Genomic DNA, 18,221 nt, shown 5'->3' with positions numbered 1-18,221 from the left:
GCCTCCAAGGGCACCTTGTCACCTAGGTATTGCCTTGACAACTATGTCCATGATAATTATTACAACTTTGTATATTCTCCTTGTTTTTAAATATAGGTACCATAGTGCTCTTTCTCTATTCATCTGGAATTTTCTTTGTTTTCATTATCGTATTAAATATAGTTTGGTCAACTATAAATAGCCTACCTGTCTCATACCTTTCCACATTTCTATTGGGATACTACCTTTCCCTTCCTCATCTTGTTTAGTGCCTCCTTCACTTTGGTAATTCTCATTTTATAAATGTATATTTATTTTTAGTTCTATAGAGTTATTAATTGCTCCTCCACCAACACCCTCTACATGTTCTTCAATTAATAATTTTCCAAAATAGTTTTTCCACCTTTCATTCATTCCTCTTTAATGCATCTAACTTGGTTTAAATCTTTGCCTTTTCTTTATCCCATTTTTGCCAAATTATAATTTCTCCCCTTCGTAAGTGCCTAATTTATGATGTAGTTCATCATATGCCTTAAATTTAACTCCATTCGCTTTCCTTTTAACTTCCTTATGGGTTTATATTGTTCTAAGATTTCTATGATCTTAGTCTTCTACTAATCTTTTTAGTGTTTTCATTTTACTTTGATTATATTTTGAAAATTTTCATTCCACTACCAAGTTTCATTATCACGTTTTTATTTGTATTTAAATTCTCTTAAAATGCCTATTTGCTACTTTTTTCATATAGTTGACCATTTCAAGCCACATATCATTAATGTCTTCACCTAAATCCAAATTTTCCTTCTACTACCGGTCTATCTTTAAATTGTACTAGTTTTTTGATAATAATGATAATTTTATTAAGTAGTGAAAAGTATTACAATAAATGATGATAATATTACTGGGGAAGTGGCTGTGGAGGTGGCCCTTGGGGAGAGAGTGATTATGGCACAAGGGAATAGGAAGTATACATGGTCAATAAAAAAATGGGTGTGACACAGGTGTAACTTGGCTGGCAACTCTAGCAACTCTGTAGAAAACGATTCATGCTATTCTTCCTCAATTCCATAGTTTAGTCAAGTACAGTGTCTGTGTTGGTAACTCCATCCTCTTTTGAGGGATACTTGGGTCAGAGAGGTTCCTTTGAAGGACCTCTTCCCTTCTTTATTCTCTGTCTCTCAATATAAAAAGGACCTTGTTTCAAAATTCTTCTCCGCTATGGGAAATCCATTGGCACCAAATTGGGATTTTGGGTTCTGTAGAGGTTTAAGGGAGGAGGAAATTGTTTGTCTTACCAGCCTGTTAAGTCCGGTAACTTGTCCATCCTTTTTTTAAAATGTGTTTACTATTTCCATATCATAAGCAATTGCAAATTCTAAAATTGTCTCCTCTTTCATTCCTTTCTCCAAAAAACCCAAACCCTCCATGCACCATATCATAACATGCAGATCTTTTTCCACATGCCCATTTAGAGACCATCCTATAAAAACTTGGCTTTACTTGGAATTTCTTGAATTATTCCTTCTAAGTTTTCCCAAAATTGTATTTTAATATTTTCTTCTAAACCCACTTGAGATGCATAATCACTAATTATGTTAATGATTTTATCCCCTAAAATAAGTCTAATTAAAGTTGTTCTATCATCCACTCTTTTAACATTTACAATTTCTTTTTTTTTTTCAATCCTTAACTACTAGTATTGCTACTCCATTTCTATTATTTACTTCTCCAATGTACTATAGTTTGTAGCTATTAATTTTTTAGTTTATATCTCTTCCATTTAATTTCCTATAAGCATGCAATATTAATCATTTTTCTCTTCATTGTGTCCACTAATTCAATAATATTTTTTTGTTAATTTTCCTACATTCCAAGTGGATAAACAAAGTTTGTTTTCCAGACTAACTTCTTCACCCACCCTTGTCTAAAAGGATGTGGGAACCCTTGCCTAACACCACATCCAGACATTTTTTGTGGCAAGTTGCTTCTAGGGACCATCATATCATTACCCTTTCTCACTCAGCACTACATTTGGTTAATGTGTAGTGTGTTGCCTCTAGGGAACGCCCTAGCATGCCCTTGCTCACTTGGCACTACATATGGGTGTTGTTAGGACTCCTTTCTTTTCCAAAACCTATTTGCCATCTTAAGCAATAAATTGCGATTACTGAACTTACCATTCTTCAAACACTTTAAACAACCATTAGGAGGAAAAGCATTCATGTTCTTGTTTGAAGTTCATTGAATGTCATAAGTCCCAACCAAATAAGAGCTTTGAGAACCTAATAGGACAAAATTCTAGACTCCAGGCAATAGAATCTTCAAATGCATAATTGTCTTAAAATATTTGAATTATTAATAGCTTTAAAGGTTTCCTGGTCCCTACAGTTCCTAGGAAAGTTCATGTTCCACAACACAATTGAAGGATATACAAGAAACAAAAAAAAAATAGATACGAGGAAATCAGAATTTTTGGAAAAGATTTATTTTTGACAAGTATAATTATATTAACACAGAGGGAGAATTTCCTGAAGCTGTGTGCAGGTTCTGTAAATGAAAATATCAACAATAGGAATAAAAAATAGCTAATCAACCTGCTGAAATGCTGAAACGGAGGAGACAAAAGTGGGTGCAAAGGAGTCGATGGTTGAGATTCCTTAACTCCTTGTGGGATTTTGCCCATATAATGATAGTTCTCTCCATTTTTTATCAGCAACAGAAAACAGGATTTCATTAGATTAGAGAAAATCAGTACAACAAAAGGTTGTGATTTTAAAATACGTAAGGAAAATGTGAGTATAGCCCCCGGTATCTCACCCTAATACAAACTGTTACATTTGAGCCCAAAACAACTGTTGTCTATTAACCCCTTGCTTTGCTAACCCATTGACCAAGCTGTTGGTTGATCTGTGTACCCATTTTATTTCTGGTGCATACCTCTTGATAACCATTTAAATTTTCTGACTTTATTCCTATAACTCCATTTAGCTTTTTTGCTTTCCAATAACGAGCTGATAATTATTTTGGAACCTCCTTCAGCAACCAATTTATCAGCTCCCATTTCTTTTGCCTTTTGTACTCCAAGCACTGCATCCATAAGCTCTGCTCTAATAGAGTGTCTTTCCCCTATTGGTCCTAAATACATTGCAATTAGATTTCCATTCTCATCTCTTATTACTCCTCCAATTCTAGACAAATCCAGATTCTTCATACTACTCCCATTAAGGTTCATTTTCATCCATCCCATAGGTGGAGGTGTCCAATCCTTCTTATCCTTTGGTTTCCTAAATGAAGAGCCTACAATTGCACCCCTATTCCTGAAGTCGTCCATTGTGAAATCTAAGAATAAACCCATTGTCTTTGCCCAATGCGCTGCCCTCACTGTGATACTTTCAATAGTAACCTCCTTGATTTGTTCTTTTCCATCAAAGATGCTTATATTCTTTTCCTTCCACAACGACCATAACTCCATTGCCCTTGTACACCTCCACGTAATTTTACCTTTCCTCTTCTGACATCTAAGAGTTGATGCTTAAACGACCTGTCCAAGCTAATGGGGGTGTTCCATTTGCACCCAAAACAAGCAAAGAACCATTCCCAAATACAGCAAACAAAAGGACAGGAGATTAGTAAGTGGTAAGCAGTCTCACCATTTAATTTGCACATGACATACCAGTTAGGCCTTTTCCTTTGTAATAAATCAAAAGTAGTATTGCTTCCAAGGAAAGCTTCACAAGAGAAGGAAGCAATTTTAGGAGCGACAGGGACACACAAAACTTCCTTCACAGGAAAAGAGATAAAAAGGGTTGGAAGACATTAAAGATTAAAAAAAAGAGGAACAAGAGAAAGACCCAACAGGATTGGGAGCCCACAGCCTACCATCCCCTTTAGAGAAATTAAAGACTTCAGGGATTCTTTATTATCAAAAATCCTGCAACTTCATTCTTTCCATAGACTCCAGCATAGAACTAGTGGGACTAGCTTCCATAAGTATTTACCCCTTTGACTTAAACCTTGGGTTGTCTAAGAAGAGAATAGAGTCTGGAGATCCCCAGGTAGTGAGCTCTGTCTAGTGAAGAACTGAAGGAAAAGAGTTCATATACTGTAGGAGAAACTGCAATTACTTAACAGGTGACCAGCTGGTTCATCATAGCACCCATATAAGTAACATCTTGCATGCCTCTAACTTGTAAAGTTGTCTCACTCAACAATAGTAGCTTGGAGCCTTAGACATCACAGTGCGTATAGTATGTCTAAACATTGATCTGGATATGGCTGGTATATACTTTCTTTTCTTTCAATGTTTGTTAGAATAAAAATGAATTGTTTATTTGTTTAAAATAAAAAAGGAAAGATTTTATCTGGCTTATCTTTTAGTGAATGAATAGGCAAGAATGAATAAGAAAGAAAAATTTAGCCTTGTTTTGTTGACTTCAAAAAAAAAAAGTTATGAATAATCATGTCTTCTTTAGGTATGTGCCTATAAAGATGGAGAGGTTATAATTGACACTGCTGCCGGTGTGCTTGGGAAATATGATCCCCGCCCTGTCCAGCCTGATAGCCTATTTCCAGTTTTTTCAGCAACAAAGGGGATCACTGCAGGAATGTTGCACTGGGTGGTTGACAGTGGGTATGTTACAATTTTCTATTGCATAATTTATGTTTTGAATCTTTGATGCATTTTTATGCAAGACGTGTTCTGGTACCCAAGAACTTATCACGAGTTGCATATATTTAGGACTGATGCCCACATTTGGATAAATCTCAACTTAGAGATTCCCAGCATCAAAGACCATCATGATCAGAAGTCTTACAACCTAAGTATTAGTTGCTTTGAGGTGTAAGAGAAATCCTTTCCTCCATCAAAAGTTTAAAAGTAAAAGACTGTGTTGTATCAATGTTTTAAGTTGACTTTTAGCTTGGCTAATCTCTTAGATGGGACTGACAAAATGTTGGTTCGGATTTTCTGAATATGACACATGTGACGAGTTAGAATCCATTGTACATAATAGTGGGCATGCTATTGTGGTTTTCTTGGAACTTGGAAGACATAATCTTAAACTTTTGGTTATGGTATTTTAAAATGTGCGTCTAGTGGGTTTACAAGTGAGGCTCATTGTATGTGCATCACCTAACCTAGCTGCATTTCAATCATTTTTATGTTTTCATGAGTAAACATTCAATTTACTGTTAATTACATAATATATTTTAGGTTTTACATTTTTTTTCTTTTTTCAATAAGTATGAGAGTATTGCATTACTTACATAGGGTGAGGAGCCCTCATATCATATACAGATTTGCAGTGTAAGATTGTGTGTCCCCACAAAACATGTACATCAGAACTAACCCGAAAATACAAGAACCCCACTAAGCATGAAAAAATAATGTCGTTTCACTGATCTCTAAAATTCTCAAAGGTGACACCAAAAAATAGCAAGTACCCCCACCCATCATCTCAAAATCCATCCAACTTTTTTTATCAACACATCATAAGAGGATGCCTGGGCTTCAAACACCCTGATATTCCTTTCCTTTCAAACTGTCCAACAAAGGGTAAAAGGTAAGGTGTTCCACAAAATCTTCACTTTGGCTGAGAACCGACTAACTGTCCAGGCTGACAGGATACCGCTGTCTTCCATGTGAAAAAAAAAAAAAAAGGTGACCTTAGAGGAGATTTGCACACTCCACCAAGGGGTTGGCTGATCAAGAACACCCATAAGAACCCTGTAGCAAGATTTTGTAGAGATTACCACAGATTTTCCTTAACGAACTCTTAATGTCAGTATGATCAATTTGAATGTCGCAGTCACTTATTGATGAAAAAAATGTGGCAGCCACTTAACCTTTCTAGCAGATGCTTCAGAATCTCGTAGTCATTCGAGTTCCATATGAAATTAGGATTTCATACAACCTGAGACCCAATGAGCTCATAAAAATCCTTCATCAATGCTTCTCCATTAGTAAAATTATGAAAAAATGTTGGATAGACCTCACATAGAGGGTGGTCAGAGCACTACACATCTTTCAATTGTAAATTTTATTCCATTGCCAGGTTTCAACCCAATGCTCTTTACAAACACCTTTTTCGACTTCATTATCTCCCCTTCGACAAGCTGGAATCATAGGACTGTTGGTTCAAGGGACTCCCAGTCCATCAGTGCTCTTCTATAATATGGTAGTCTTGATTTCATATCTTTTTGTCTTGTGCAATATTTTCCCTGACAGAACTGAGAATGAAAAGAACCTACTGACCTATCCAGATGCAATTATTTTGCTTAATGTTCAAAGCCTTTATGTCTTCTTGCTCTTATCCCTTGTTATCTTGAAATCTCATATTTAAAAAAAACAAATTAGGAACTAGGAAATGACTATTCTCTGTATTTTATCTCACAGGAAGTTGAAGCTTGAGGAAAATGTTGCAAACATTTGGCCAGAATTCAGAACAAATAAAAAAGAATTCATAAAGGTATTATTTAGAAAGAAAATCTTTATAAATTGCATCATCAATCAATCATCATGACAGCTACTTTCTTATTTTTATTTTTCTTTCTCTCTTTTGGATTTTTTCTAGGTCTACCATGTGCTAAACCATACATCCGGTTTGCATAATGCAATGGCTGACATCACAAGGGAAAATCCTTTATTAATGACTGACTGGCATGAATGTTTGAACCAAATCGCCGTGTCAGTTCCTGAAACCGAACCTGGCTATGAGCAGCTTTATCACTATCTGTCCTATGGTTGGTTGTGTGGTGGAATTATTGAGGTAATATTTCCTATCTAATTAACTTAAGGAATTATTTTCCAATTTACATGACTCTAGTCAATTTGTACAACATTCCTAAACTGGATTAAGAAAGATGCTCCTTATCATCATTGTTCATGGGATAGCTACATAGCTACTTAGATTTGAACCAAGCCTTTGTCAATAGGCTGGGGAGTGAAGGAAAACTTGACTCAACCCAAGCCTAACGAAGACAAAAACATGATCCTAACCTGGATGGAGTTGAATTGGATGAATTTCCAACACCTCAATTTGAGCTTGACCTGAAATTTTCAGCCCGACTTTGAATCTCTTTATGCATTCGTTTTTAACTTAAATATATTAAGAGAAAACAAATTCATTCAGCTACACACAAAAGAGTGATATCCATCTGTGTCAGACTATCACCAGAAAACCTCTCTGGTAAATGTATGGTTGATTTTAATTATCCAATGAAGGGGTGACATGATTTTGTTATATTTTATTTCAATAGTTATATTTTCACTATCCAATGAAAGAGGGGGGATTAAACAAAGCCCGATCATTGTTAAACTGTTAAATGGATGGGTATGTCATTTTCGTTTTGATTGCTGTGGTTTGCCACTGTTTTGAGTTTTTTTTCTATGTTCTAACGGTACATTTTGATCAAACAGCATGTATCTGGAAGGAAATTTCAGGAGGTTCTGGAAGAAGCGATCATTCACCCTCTCAACATTGAAGGCGAATTATATATTGGCATTCCTCCAGGCATAATCAAAATTCTGCCTTTATGTAGCATTTTAAGTTCAAGTAGTTTTCAATAGAAAATGTTGAAATCAAGAGAATTCATGCTCAAGGCTTCATTCTTCTTTTCCTTGTCCCCTTTTATTTATTTGGGGCCACTGGGGTTTTTGTTGTTTTACTTTACTTTCAGTTTTGTTTTTGTTCTCGAAATTAGGTTTGATATATTCTCATCATTTACAGGTGTGGAATCTCGACTGGCAACACTTACATTAGACTTGGAGGACCTCAACAGGATTTCCACAATTAACAACCGACCTGACCTGCCATCCACCTTCCAGCCAGACAACATCTCTCAGATTGCGACTGGCCTCCCTGCTCTATTCAATTCATTGTTCATGCGCCGTGCCATGATACCTGCTGCCAATGGGCACTGCTCAGCCCGAGCACTAGCACGCTACTATGCAACACTTGCTGCTGGCGGTATGATCCCACCACCACATACACCTTCTTCGAAGCCACCACTCGGCAGCCACCTTCATATCCCAAAGTTTCCGTCATTGGAGACCCCAAAGAAGAAAGGCAGAAAAAGCGAGGTAGCAGTTCCGAATCACAGAGCTAGGTTAGCTGATCATAACTACAACCGCAGCAGAGATCCCAGGAATGGTAGTGGTGGAAAAAAGACTAGCAATGACAAGTACACTAGGCTTGCTAACGATGACAATAATACAAGCAGTTCTAGTAATAATACACCTTACTACACTGACAGTGATATCAGGCACAATCATAAAACCAATGTAACTAGGATTTTTAATAACCCAAGGATACACGATGCATTCATGGGTGTCGGTGATTATGGGAACTTTGCCTTACCAGATGGGAAATTCGGGCTAGGGTTTAGGAGGTTTACTTTGAAGGATGGGTCTCTAACTAGTTTTGGGCACTCAGGCATCGGGGGGTCAACTGGCTTCTGTGACGTAGAAAATAAGTTTGCTATTGCGGTTACCTTGAACAAAATGTCATTGGGGACTGTAACTGGGAAAATAATAGAGTTAGTTTGCTCAGAGCTAAACATCCCGTTTCCTGAGGAGTTCTCCAGGTTCGGAGAGAGGGGACCTGATATGCAGTTAAACTTGGGAAAACCACTGATTAGTTAATACAGAAATGTATATTTCTTTTTTTTTTTTTTTGAATTTTTGGTATTTTAATGTTATATGTAAACAGATAATATTTCATAATGGCCAAACTCAGCAACCCCTGTTGCCTGTCTCACCAACAATTGTTCACTGTTATTATTTGTTTAGAGATGAAGCAAGGAAAATCTGTCTTTTCTCAAGATGTAATTCTTGAATTAAAACCAGGGGTGCTTAAGTGCTTTTAGTCATTTTATTTTTGAGAAGAAGCTCTTAGTCTGTTTCATTACTTTAGCTTGATGAAATATCGCTTACAAGAATAAGATGTAAAATATCTGGAGAAAAATACCAAGTATAAGGCCGACCCAGAGATAGACCTTTCTGTGCTACAGCGTGGGCAGCCTTATTGGCTGAGAGACAAACACAATTCACCAAGCAATTAGAAAGGTTTAGAAGTGAACTCCTGCAGGCTGCTAAGACATGAGTTAACTGCTACGGTGGATCAATATGATCAACCAACAAGAGTTTATAGACATTTTCAGCATCACCTTCAAAAATCACATCTGATAACAACATCTGAGACGCCAGTGACAGGCCTTCCAACAAAGCTAGAGCTTCAGCCATTTGAGAACTATCACAAGAAAGCGGGACTGTTCTTGCCAAAATGAGCGATCATATATGATCTCAAAGACTCAGACTAAAACCTGCTGCCACTCTCCTAGATTTAAATGCAGAATCAATGTTATGTTTAAACGTATGTCTGTCTAGTTTAAACCAAGAGATGGGACCAGGCATTTGCAATTGTGGGGAACCTTCTGTGTGAGTAGTTGTCAAACACAGAGTAAGGATCACCTGGGCTTTACAAAACTATATGAGGATCAAAGGCAACATCATCGAAGAGTTTAGCATTCCTGGCTTGCCAAATAGTCCGCATAATAATAGCACCTGAAAGCAATAAACCTCGATCAACAGATTCACTCTTCATATCTTCACTCCACCAGAAGTAAAGAAAATCTCTAACCTCAGAAAAACTGCAAGAAACAGGGTAGAGAAAAAGTATACGTAGAAGAGTCCCATTAGCAGTAAAACATAAAGGGCATGCATTGTCAATAGAATAACTATCTTTCTGCAAGTTGTCAATAGACGGGAGAATATTTAAAGTGCTTCTCCATAAAAACATCTTAAGGGCAGGTGGCATAACTTTTGTGTTTCCAACTTTCCATGATTGAGTCCATTGCATGTCAGCCTTTATATATTGTGAAGAGGAGGAGCTAGGAGATGAGGAAGATGACAGTTTTAGTGTTGAAGAACATGTAAAGCATCCATGAGGAGTCTTACACCATACTAGTCTGTCCGCCACCTTTGAGTTGGGAAACAAAAGAGGAACACTCTGAATTTTAGTAACCAAGTTTGGAGGTAGAACACAGTGTATCCATATTCCAGGTGTGTGAGATGTCATCAATAAAATAAGCAGCTCGTGACAAAAAAGGGTATCTAGATAGAACTGTTGGAGAGAAGAGCCCACACCACCCCACAAATCAGAGAAAAAGTCAATGTTCCACCCATCTCCAATTAACCACAATGTTCCTTTAGCCAATAATGATTTCGAACTGAGCAAAATTCTCCAAAACTCCTTTGGCAACAAGTATTTTAACCCCTAATGATTCAGAACCTTGCAAGAACCGCCAACCTGTTTTTTTTTCTAACAATACCTTATTGCAATCAGAATTCAGAAGTAGATGCGAGATCATGACCACCTTCAGATTTGGGTTTCAGCATCACATCCCATTTGGAAATGTGAACTTGTTTTTTACCTTCCATATCACCCCACCAGAAATTCCAACATAGATTATCAAGTTGGGAGCATGTCACTTTTGGAAATGAGTCTGCATTTGGAAGGAATGTACAGCTTCCAGGGTGGATTGGATAAGTGCAGTGCATCCGACCTGTGAAAGCAATGGAACCTTCCATCCAATTAATTTCGTCTTCACATATTCTACTATATGAAACCAATCTGCTGGCTTAAAGTTGCCTCTTAGGAGGGGTACCCCTAGATAAAGCTCATCTTTGCACATAGGGTGGACCCCCAAGCCTTGAGAAATCTCTTACTCTTCGATGGGCGTTTCCACTGAAATGAATGGCTGATTTGGCAAAATTTATAATCTGGCCAGATCATCTACAAAAAGACGTTACTTGTTCCTTCAAACAATCAACTTCAAAAGAGGTACACTTACTAAATAACAACATGCCTTTAGCAAAAAATAAGTGGTTGAACCTTAAACCGGTTCTTCCAAGAGGTACACCTCAAAGTCTTCCAGCCTCTAACTGTAGAGAATGGAGGTATGATAAGACCTTCGTACAGATACGAAGAGAGGGGACAACCTTGACGAAGGCCCCTAGATGGCTGAAAAGGTTCACTTGGATGTCCATCTAACAGAATGGAAAAGTTAATAGTTGATAAGCACTGATGTACAATTAGGGGTGCAACTTTTCCGGGTTAAAGTTGGGATTTTGTCAAAATTTTAATTAACCCAATCCAAAGTTCGAGCCCGAAACAGTGTAAACCCAATCCCACTTGCACACTTATGTACTTATTGTACAGAACTTTTCAGCCAAGCCCAAGAACTGTAGAATCTTCATCAGAAATGGCCATTCCACCCTATCATAGGCCTTGGAGAGAACTAATTTCATTTGGGAAGTAAGAGGACTTCCCCTTTTGTTTATGAACAACTTCTTTTGCCATGACAATATTGTCATTTATTTGTTGACCAGGAGAAAAAGCATTTTGGTATGGACCGATTATCTTCTGGAGAAGCGACTTCAATCTATTAACAAGAAGTTTGGTGATGAGATTATAGGAGACATTACTAAGCCCGATGGGGCAAAAATCAGAAGCAACTTACGGGGCTGATGTATTAGGAATTAAACAAATAAAAGATTGATTGAATGGTTCAATCAAATCTGGATTCCCAAAGCATGCAATTAGTAATTTACCCATTCTCGTCGTCACCCAACATTTTGAGGAAAAACTTTATCTGCTGGGGGCCAACAGCCTCTGCTGTTGAGAGAATTTCTGGAAATGGTACGTTATTCTGAGAATGGGTAAATCAGTAATTACATGTTAATTTATTTTTATCAAATACCAAAACGTGGGCATGAATAAGTGAACTGCCCAGAACGTGCACAGCCCAGAAATTATCTCAACAGCCTATGCTGTTGGGTCCAACAGCCAAAGTTAATCCACATTTTGAAACACTGCTGCATGCATACCATCGGGACCCGGTGCTTTAAGGGCTTCCATACTGGAAAGAGTTTTTTTTTTTATTTCAATCTCATTAGGAATAGAAACTAATGCACTGTTATCAGCAGTAGTGAGAATCTGTGGAAGACCATCAAAATCATCAAGTATGGGAGAAGTAGGAAATAAATCTTTATAATAGGAGGTTAAGATGGAAGAAATTGTACGGGAAGACGAGGTCCAAATACCATCTTCATTTTTAAGCTAGTGGATTGTATTCTGTCTCTTTCTATTTGAAGCTAGTACATGAAAGTATTGCATCCAATACAGTTCCTCCTTATCAAGCCACTTCTCCAGTTTACCACGGAGATGAGAGACCTCTAAAAAATTTGTAGCGTATGGTGGGGCACATTGCATTTGTGGTAGTTGTTTTTAATTCTTGTTAATACGTTGTCGAATTGAACCTGTAGCTCAACCTCTCATTTTACGAGTATGGATAACAGCATTACACTTATCTGTAAAAGATCCCAGAGTGGAAGTCCAAGTGATGAGGGCAGATTTGGCCCTCCACTGAAATTGTAACACGTGGCACCTCGTGACAATTAGGAAAACACCCAACCAACAAACTTACGAAGTTGGTGACCCACCCGGGCACCGGTCTGGCCGGCCTGGCGCGACCTGCGCACGGCCTGACGTGCGCCTGCGCAACCTGCGCGACCTGCACGGCGCGCGCGGCCTGCGAGAGCTGCGTGCGGCGTGCGGCCTGCACGACCTGGCCGACCTGGACCAGCCTAGCGCATGATGCGGCCAAGGCGCCCACCGACGAACCTGGCCTAGACACTGACCCACCGACTGACACAGGCACCGACCTGACGACCTGGCCTAGACACTGACCCGCCGACTGACGCAGGCACTCCTCTGACAACCCGGCCCAGGCGCCGACCTGGCCGCCTGACACAAGCGCCAGCCTGACGACCTCGAGGAGTTCACCACCGTACCCCGGTTCTGACAGGATGCAACGAGTCTTACCGTTTGGAGGCTTTTCACCCACCTAACCCGCGAGGACTCCAGTATATAAAGACCTCACCCCCCAAAGGAGAGGAGGAAAAAAGGGAAGCAACCCATGTTCTCTAGCTCTCTCATATTATCTTCAAAGCTCTCTACAATAAGAGTGCTAACTTAAGCGTCGGAGAGCCCCCTCCAGGAAAATACCCCCGGGACCTCTGATTCAGTTCTCGCAGGTCCTTCAGCTCCCACCGCCTACAAAGAGGAGGAAAAGATGGAGTTCTCACAGGTCTCTCAACTCCCGCCACCTACAAAGAGGAGGAAAAGATGAAGTTCTTGCAAGTCTCTCAGCTCCCGCCACCTACAAAGAGGAGGAAAAGATGAAGTTCTCGCAGGTCCCACATCTTCCGCAGCCTACAAAGGAGAGGAGACCACCCCATGCTGAGGACAGTCGGATTGCGCCGCACCAAGGAGCTCCAGCATTCTCTAAGGCATCGGCCGCCTAATAGGCAGCTCGCCACCAGGTAGTTCGCCATCAGGCAGTTCACCACCAGGCAGTTCGCCCCCAGGCAGTTCGCCACCAGGCAGTTCACCACCAGGCAGTTCGTCCCCAGGCAGTTCGCCACCAGGCAGTTCGCCCCCAGGCAGTTCGCCACCAGGCAGTTCGCCACCAAGCAGTTCGCCACCAGGCAGTTCGCCCCCAGGTAGTTTGCCACCAGGGAGCACCACCAGGCAATTCGCAGTTTATCACCAAGTAGCTCTCCACCAGGGGGCTCGCCACCGGGCAGTTCGCCACCAAGCAGTTCTCCCCCAAGGAGTTCGCCACCAAGTAGCTCGTCACTAAGGCACGCCACCACCGGGTCAAATAACGAGGTACTTAGCCAAAAAATTTTACATCACAAAACATTGGTACGTGGTCGAAAACGGTTACATCAATTGGCGCCATCTGTGGGAACACGCTACAAAAAGCTAAGTTCTCATCCTACAAAAGCTAAGTTCTCATCTTGCCAAAACTAAGTCCTCACTTTTTAGAAATTGAAGCTATCGCTTTATAGTTTACATTTTTTATGAACTCAGAGACTATGCAGGGAGCTAACGGACTAAGTAGCTCTACCAACCTTACTTTCAATTCAGATAATGCCACATCAGTCCTCTCCGCAAGGTCCCCCCTACAAAGATGAGCTCTTCGTGGCTTCCGCGGGAGTTGGCGGCCAACTGACTACATAGACGCCCTTACTGGTCGAGCCTTCCAAGGCTCCCGTGTGAGCTGGCAACCTAAACTTAGTAGTGCTGCCCCCAAAGGTCGAGCCCCTAGTAGCTTCTTGTAGGAGTAGGTGATCGGCATTACGAAGCTGATGCAGGCCAAGCCTACGGGCCACATTACTACTTAAGACCCGGTCGCCTCTCTGGCATGGGCAAAAGTCAAAAAAGAGTAGACTATGAGTCACTCCCAAAAGCCTACGGGCCACATTACTGCTTAAGACCCAGTCGCCTCTTCGGCACGGGCAAAGTCAAAAAAGAGTAGACTACGAGTCACTCCCAAAAGCCGCGGGAGTTGGCAGCCTGCGCGAGCTGCGTGCGGCCTGCAGCCTGCGCGACCTGGCCAACCTGGACCAGCCTAGCGCATGATCCAGCCAAGGCGCCCACCGACGAACCTAGCCTAGATACTACCCGCCGACTAACACAGGCGCCAGCTTGACGACCTAGTCTAGACACTGACCCGCCGACTGACACAGGCGCCGACCTAACGACCTGGCCTAGACACTGACCCGCCGACTGATGCAGGCACCCCTCTGACAACCCGGCCCAGGCGCCGACCTGGCCGCCTGACACAAGCGCCAGCCTGACGACTTCGAGGAGTTCACCACCGTACCCCGGTTCTGACAAGATGCGACGAGTCTTACCATTTGGAGGCTTTTCACCCACCTAACCCGCGAGGACTCCGGTATATAAAGACCTCACCCCCCAAAGGGGAGGAGGAAAAAAAGGAAAAAAGGGAAGTAACCCCTACTCTCTAGCTCTCTCATATTATCTTCAAAGCTCTCTACAATAAGAGTGCTAACTTAAGCGTCGGAGAGCCCCCTCCGGGAAAATACCCCCGGGACCTCTGATTCAGTTCTTGCAGGTCCTTCAGCTCCCAGTGCCTACAAAGAGGAGGAAAAGATGGAGTTCTCACAGGTCTCTCAGCTCCCGCCACCTACAAAGAGGAGGAAAAGATGAAGTTCTCGTAGGTCTCTCAGCTCCCGCCACCTACAAAGAGGAGGAAAAGATGAAGTTCTCGCAGGTCCCTCATCTCCCGCAGCCTACAAAGGAGAGGAGACCACCCCATGCTGAGGGCAGTCAGATTGCGCCGCACCAGGGAGCTCCAGCATTCTCTAAGGCATCGGCCGCCTAATAGGCAGCTCGCCACCAGGCAGTTCGCCACCAGGGAGTTCACCACCAGGCAGTTCACCACCAGGGAGTTCGCCACCAGGCAGTTCGCCATCAGGCAGTTCGCCACCAGGGAGTTCACAGGCAGTTTGCCACCAGGCAGTTCGCCACCAGGCAGTTCGCCACCAGGCAGTTCGCCACCAGGCAGTTCGCCCCCAGGCAGTTCGCCACCAGGCAGTTCGCCCCCAAGCAGTTCGCCACCAAGCAGTTCGCCACCAGGCAGTTCGCCCCTAGGTAGTTCGCCACCAGGGAGCACCACCAGGCAATTCGCAATTTGTCACCAAGTAGCTCTCCACCAAGGGGCTCGCCACCAAGCAGTTCTCCCCTAGGGAGTTCGCCACCAAGCAGTTCGGCACCAAGCAGTTCTCCCCCAGGGAGTTCGCCACCAAGTATCTCGTCACTAAGGCACGCCACCACCGGGTCAAATAACGAGGTACTTAGCCAAAAAATTTTACATCACAAAACATTGGTACGTGGCCGAAAACGGTTACATCACCAAGTGTCTTCGAAATTATCATTGAAATTTGGGCCTTCAAACTAGACTATTTCAAAAAACTTCCTTGTTGAAATATGTATATGATTAGAAAATCGAAGTAATATGATGGAACGATCACTTGCCATCCGTGAAACCTATGGGCCTTCATAACCCAAATCCAGTGCCCAATTGCTTCTAATACATGATTCAGTTGCATTTGCATATGAATAAGATCACAAACCGGTTGTTACACCATGTAAACTATGGGCCTTGATAACCCAAATCCAAGAGTTGGCAGTCAGCTCTAGCACTTTTGAATCATAACACCTTCAAGAGAAGGACAATGACCTCCCATTTTTGGGAAAATCTATATGATATGGAAAAGATATGGTATGGAAAGAGTTTTAACCAATCAAAACTCACCCATGAATTTTATTAAATAACACTTAATTGGCTGTCAAGTTTATGATTCTAATTGATTGGTCAAATGTTTTTCGGATATCATATCTTTTCCATATTATAGTCAAACCCCTCATTTTTTTAGTAGCATCAACAATACAATTGAAATCCCCTAATGCACAAAGAGGCCCAACCTACTTTCCTGTATTAAAAAATATATTTAAAATATAAATATTAATATATATTTATGTTTGGATCATTCGGTTTGAGTCAGTTTACAAATGGCCAAAGCAAAACAAATCCAACCCATTCAAGTTAGAAATTTGTTGAACCAAAACCGATTGAAAATACTAGAAATCGGATTGGTCAATTTCATTATTTTGATTAGGAAGACAATAGAGCGGGGTAGGGACGAGGAGCCTCTCCCAATCCCTGTTTCCACGGGGGTCCCCACTCCCCGTGATTCTTTATAATGTCAACCATTATTTTTTTGTTTTTATTTTATTTAAAAATAAAATAATTAAAATTTACAATCCTATTAGAAATGATTCAAACATATTCAACCATATTAACATACATATATAAACATATGTGTATATATACATATATTAGTGGGAATCCCATGGGACAAGGATCGGGGTCCCCGCGGGGCAAGGAGTGCTCTCCCTATCCCTGTGCCTTCCCCGTCAACAGAGATGAAAATTTCCCCATCTCTATCCTTACAGTAGGAAAATCATCCCCATCCCCCCCCCCCCACCCCCCATTTGGGGTAGATCTCCACAGGGGTTGGGGAAATGGGAAAATTGACATCTCTAAATTTGATAAATAACTTTATCTAAAATTAATTATTGTTATTTTTGTATTATAAAAAATTTATTAAAAGTAGTATATAGAATATAAATGAGTATTAATTATTGTATAAAACAATTGTATATTCTTATATGTTTCTATTATTTATCTTTAACTTAGCCAATCAATAAAAGTTTGCTTTATTTTTATTCAGAAAAGTCATTGAGCGTATTTGGCAAGCAACCTAATAGTCCGGTTGGTTATTCACCCATCCTTATAGAAACATGGACTCAAACAGAAACGGGAGGAATTGATGTTTTGGTAAAACCACAAAGTAAAGTTGGTTTAAATCACAGAATTTATTTTTATTTATAAAATATTAATTATGAGGAGCACCTACTTGTTTAGATTGAATGTCTTGTCTGGTTGCAATTGATTGGTGCACTAAGATTTTGGCATGTACGTTGTTCCCCATTATCCTTCCATGTATTACTCAAATATTTGTGAACATAAGAAATGTATACAAGTCTAAGATATATATTAAAATAGGTCTGTCCATGTAAGCATGTCTCTCCTTTGAGAGAAGTTATTTATCTATTTTTTCTATTTTTTCTAATTTTTAGATTTTTTATTTTCTTTGGTTTTAAAAATATAAAACAATAATCATTGCTTATCTTGATTAGATTAATAAAGTTGAACACTATTAGAGAGCTTTGGGTTTTCTATGGCCTCTTCCATGTTATTATTACATTTAAAAAAGACATTTAAGAGAGAGAGGAAGAGAGACCTTTGGGTTTTCCAATGCCTCATATTTTAATATATGTTATTATTATATTTAAGATATATATATATATATATATATAGAGAGAGAGAGAGAGAGAGAGAGAAAGATAATAGTATAATATAAATCAAATAATATAAATAGGTTGAGGTTAAATAAAAATCCACTAAACTTTCAATAAAAATAAATATTAATAAAACTTAGTAATATTAAAAATGTGTTTCAATTCCACTTAAAAATCAAACTTAATAAGCGCTATATAAATAAGAAATTTAAATATAAAAATATTAATTAATAGTTTTAATAATATTATTAGATAACTAATGAATTTAGAACTTTATTGTGCATAAAGACATTAAAAATAATAGAAATTAATGAAAAATTAAAATACAGAACTCGTTCTACTAATAGTATTTTATTGCAAAAATTACTGAATTATAATACCAACAAGTAATTAAAAATAAGAAATTTAATATTAAAATATTAATTGATGTTTCAATAATATTAT

At 39.9% G+C, this 18,221-nt stretch overlaps 1 protein-coding gene across 4 annotated transcripts in view; it reads left to right on the top strand.

Annotated features, from left to right (window-relative positions):
* Positions 1–8,799, top strand: part of LOC148844166 (ABC1 family protein) — a 46,923-nt gene extending 38,124 nt beyond the window's left edge. For all 4 annotated transcript variants that reach the window (XM_088959059.1, XM_088959057.1, XM_088959058.1 and 1 more), the window contains exons 15-19: positions 4,452–4,609; positions 6,374–6,446; positions 6,552–6,746; positions 7,397–7,490; positions 7,707–8,799. In XM_088959059.1, the coding sequence (XP_088815185.1) occupies positions 4,452–4,609; positions 6,374–6,446; positions 6,552–6,746; positions 7,397–7,490; positions 7,707–8,620 (1,434 nt within the window). In that variant the 3' untranslated portion in view covers positions 8,621–8,799. The remainder of the gene's footprint in view (positions 1–4,451; positions 4,610–6,373; positions 6,447–6,551; positions 6,747–7,396; positions 7,491–7,706) is intronic.
* Positions 8,800–18,221: the final 9,422 nt, after the last annotated feature.

This window comes from Nelumbo lutea, chromosome 8, assembly GCF_056320005.1.
Source record: "Nelumbo lutea isolate HS-2025 chromosome 8, American lotus-T2T, whole genome shotgun sequence".
Taxonomy (NCBI): Eukaryota; Viridiplantae; Streptophyta; class Magnoliopsida; order Proteales; family Nelumbonaceae; genus Nelumbo; species Nelumbo lutea.
Note: the sequence above shows the minus strand (reverse complement) of the source record. Positions and strands in the feature narration are given on the sequence as shown.